This window comes from Schistosoma mansoni, chromosome W, assembly GCF_000237925.1.
Source record: "Schistosoma mansoni strain Puerto Rico chromosome W, complete genome".
NCBI classification, from domain to species: Eukaryota; Metazoa; Platyhelminthes; class Trematoda; order Strigeidida; family Schistosomatidae; genus Schistosoma; species Schistosoma mansoni.
In genome coordinates this window covers 45,807,843-45,811,810 of record NC_031502.1, presented here as the reverse complement: position 1 = coordinate 45,811,810, position 3,968 = coordinate 45,807,843, and the positions used below count along the sequence as shown (strand labels likewise).

The window sequence follows — 3,968 nt, the reverse complement described above, 5'->3', positions numbered from 1 at the left end:
TCCATATAATGCTTAGCCCTACTTCTGGACGGCCATTTCGTCCTATTGGGATATTACAAATATATTATTTATTTATAAAAATCCATCCAATGCTCAATTTATTCGAAATTATCAAGTCAAAACTTGGTAATTATACCTACGAAAAATTTTTATTGTTATTTACTGAATACATTTTTAAACAAACAGTTTAAGAAACTTATTTTATCGATTTTTTTTATAAATAAAAACTTATTCATTTTAGGAAACATAGGAACAATTGATCCAAGAATATAATGATAGGTTTATAAAAATCATTAAATTAAGCCGAAATAAAGATTAAAAGTTTGAGTACAAAGACCACATTTTACTATAATTGGTTTTCATGAGGAATTAACATCAGTTGAATAGAATTTTAGAAAATAAGATGAAGTGGACAAACCTTCGTTTACGTTTAGAACGCCTCAGCAATACGCATAGACTATAACACGAAATCATCTTAAAAATTGAAGAGCAATACGAATCGAATGTACTAAATTTGCCTCTTAGCTCCGTATAAACGTAAACAAACGGTTATATTACGCTAACCGGATTCGAGGACAACATGGTAATAATTATAAAAAGATTTAAAATATGTGCAGAAGTTTTTGAAATCGGATAAGAACTGAGCAGTGGAGACAAATTCATTTCAAAATTGTATGAAGTGACAAATAATTAAGTTAAAACTGAAAAGCCTCAATGACTAGAAGTTAATCATGATGACGGGACCCAGTGGGATTTTAAGTCATATCATCAAGATGTGATTAGTGCAATGACAGAGCGTTCTTCCTACGAAAGTAATCCGATTGTAAACTCTTTAGCACAACCAATGGAATCCGGTTCCTTTGCTCAATAACTTTTTTGTAGCAATGCACGCAGAGACGTGTATATAAAAGTCAAGGTTAGTAGGCGAATGACTAACGATGTCAAAATGTGACGTGAATAGAATGAAATCGGTCTGTCCGTGAGCTTGAATGAGCCATGCGGGCTAGACTTAGGTAATAGACATTATGGTTTTGAAGGGATTGAAAACGTGAAATACGTAATTTGCGCACTGTTAGAGGCAGTCAAATCAAGTAAGTTACTAGCATTTGACCACAGATGTCTTAAAAATATTGCTCGCATCTGCTGGGATCACCGGGTAAGTAATAGTGAGGTTAGACACAGTGCATTAGGGAATGATGGTAAATCTGTTGATGAGGTTGTGAATCTTCATCTACTGAGATGGTTGGGCCACGTGTTACGTATGCCTGAACACCGATTACCACGACGCACAATGCTGACTAGTGTAGGGGATGGTTGGAAGAGAGTTAGGGGTGGTCAAACCAAAACATGGTATCAGTGTTTGAAGTCACTAACTTCTAGTCTGAGCCATGTTGGTAGATGCAGACTACTTGATTGGGGTCCGCGCGACTATCGTAACCAATGGTTGGAGACTCTGGGTGACATGGCTCAGAATCGACCAAAATGGCGCAGCTGTATACACTCTCTGTCTTTCCTTAAACCATGAGATCAAAATTGCTTCATATGTCTTTCTTCCTGTACTATATTCTTATACACAATTTTTATTTAATATATTACTACCATTAAATTAACTACTTCTATGAATTTGGTGTTCATCTTGTTGTGCTTATGATGTATGGCAACTTGGACTGATGCATATAAGTGCCTGATCCTACGTTGTAGGCGACTGACTGACATGGGGGCCATCAAATAACGATGGAACTAGTACACCGTTATGAACTTTAGCATCTATCATCAACGAGATCTTGTGGTTGCTATCAGAAATGCAGACAGAAATTCATCTCAAAGTGATTACTGAGATTATATATATATATATATATATATATATATATATATATATATATATATATGGAGTAATCGATTGTTTTGACCCGTCAAGGAACGCACAATTTATAGTTCGAATTCGTAATACAATCGTAATTTATGACTGAAAATCTTTAACGGGATAAACAAAAGTAGACAAAAATGGTGATCTACCTGTTTATCTTACGCTACATGACGGTCTTATTCAGAAAAGCTAAGTCTACTGAACTTTTCGTAGCCAGGTTAATATAATAGTTGTTTTATAACCTAGCACAGTAAAATTGTACATAGACAGTGAGTTTGTGAAATATTGTTTTGATCAGTATAATGATCAAACAGTCGTTTGAATAAACATAAAACTAGAAGAATAACTGATTATTTAATTAACAAAACAAAAAAATATCCACATTTGACAAATATACAAATGAGTTAAGACGGAAATAATACATATGTAAAAAACAAAACAGAACAGAATAAAATAATGGTTTTCCTGGATACATTGATAAACAATTAAACTATACGAATAATCACAATAACAACACTAATAAATAATTTATTCATGCTAGTTTAGATTTCCCTTTAGCACTGTTAAAGCTCGTAACATCAGAAGTAGACTTTGACTGGAAGCTATCATCAGACATTTGATTAAATTCATTGACACGTGATTTGTCTACCGGATAAAGCCTGAACAAAAATAACAAATAATTTAGGACGAAGCAAAAAAGAAATGGTTACACCTAACAAAAAGTGAATATTTTACCATTGATTAATTAATTATGTGCAAAAAATTCAATAAAATTACCAATGACTTTACATATCTGACATGACCTTAGATCATTAGAATTAATAATATCCTTTATTACATTTAATATTATGACACGGATCAATAAACTAGATTAACCTGATAAGAGTCTGCTCTAGGGTTATCCACTGAATCTGACATACTCAAAAGTAGAACTTAAAAAAGCTGCTTTATTACTGATGGGTTGCAACTTAAGGTACTAAACTACTGTTATGAAGGGCGGGTTAAGAAAATAAGTGAAATGGTAAATACTTAAATTCAATTAGTATTGTTTGTTTGAATCTTCCCATTGATGTTTAGGACTGCAACTGGTCAGTCTCTAATTGGCATATGTGCATACTGTGCGTATTGCCTCGATATTGCCTTAATTCACAAACATTATAAGCAAAGATGGATAGTAGCTAGCAGTGGAATCCAAAATCGAGGCAATACACACAGTATGCACATATGCCAATAAGAAACTCATCAATTGTAGTCCTTAACATCAATGGGAAGATTCAAACAAACAATACTAAGTGAATTTAAACTTCACTCCATTGCACAAGCAAATGTCTATCAGGACTCAGTAGCTGAGTGGATAATGCGATGGCATTTGAAGCGAAAGGTAGAGTTCGAGTCCCAGAGTGAACACCAACTGAGATGCAGGTACATTCAGCTGACGAGTCCCAACTAGGACGAAACGCGCGTCATGGATTCCATCGCTAGCCCCTATCCATCTTTGGTAAATACTTAGTTAAAGAAGAGCGTTATTCAAATGCAATATACAAATTCATCTTCATTTTTATTGACAAATTAAAAACTTATCTCCCACAATACCTAGTTCACACTAAGTTTTATTATTAGCATTATATAAAAAATAACCCAAAAAATCCTAATATGAAAAATAACCCATGATATCGAATTAAAAACAAATAAAAATATAAAGCATACTAAACTGACATACCATCGTTGATATAAATAAATTAAAAATATTAAATCATCACGTAAACAAGCAATACGATGTGATGTAGGCATTACAATAATGAATGCGAAAAAGTCATCAATGAAAGTATTGAATGCCTAAAAAGAATAAAACCATAGAAAATAAAAACGGAAAAATTCCATTTTTTAAAAGAAAAATAATAAAAAAAACTAATAATAGTAATGATAAAACCTTAAAAATTGTAGGACATATGAATGAAAAGTATATTTAGTCTGAAATCGATTTCAGTTAGAGAATCAGTGAAAACCAAAGAGTATTTGGATAACTATTTTGTTTAATAGTTGAAAGCATGAGTCAATTGAGGCCAAACCACCATGGAAAACCTGGAAGCACTGGACGGCC

The 3,968-nt window shown here is 33.0% G+C and overlaps 1 protein-coding gene across 1 annotated transcript in view; it reads right to left on the bottom strand.

Moving 5' to 3' along the window:
* Positions 1-2,399: 2,399 nt before the first annotated feature.
* Smp_145250 (hypothetical protein) overlaps positions 2,400-3,968 on the bottom strand; it is a gene marked incomplete at both ends in the record, with an annotated part of 13,245 nt that continues 11,676 nt past the window's right edge. Inside the window, one exon of the mRNA XM_018789891.1 lies at positions 2,400-2,462. Within this exon, the coding sequence (XP_018655289.1) occupies positions 2,400-2,462 (63 nt within the window). The remainder of the gene's footprint in view (positions 2,463-3,968) is intronic.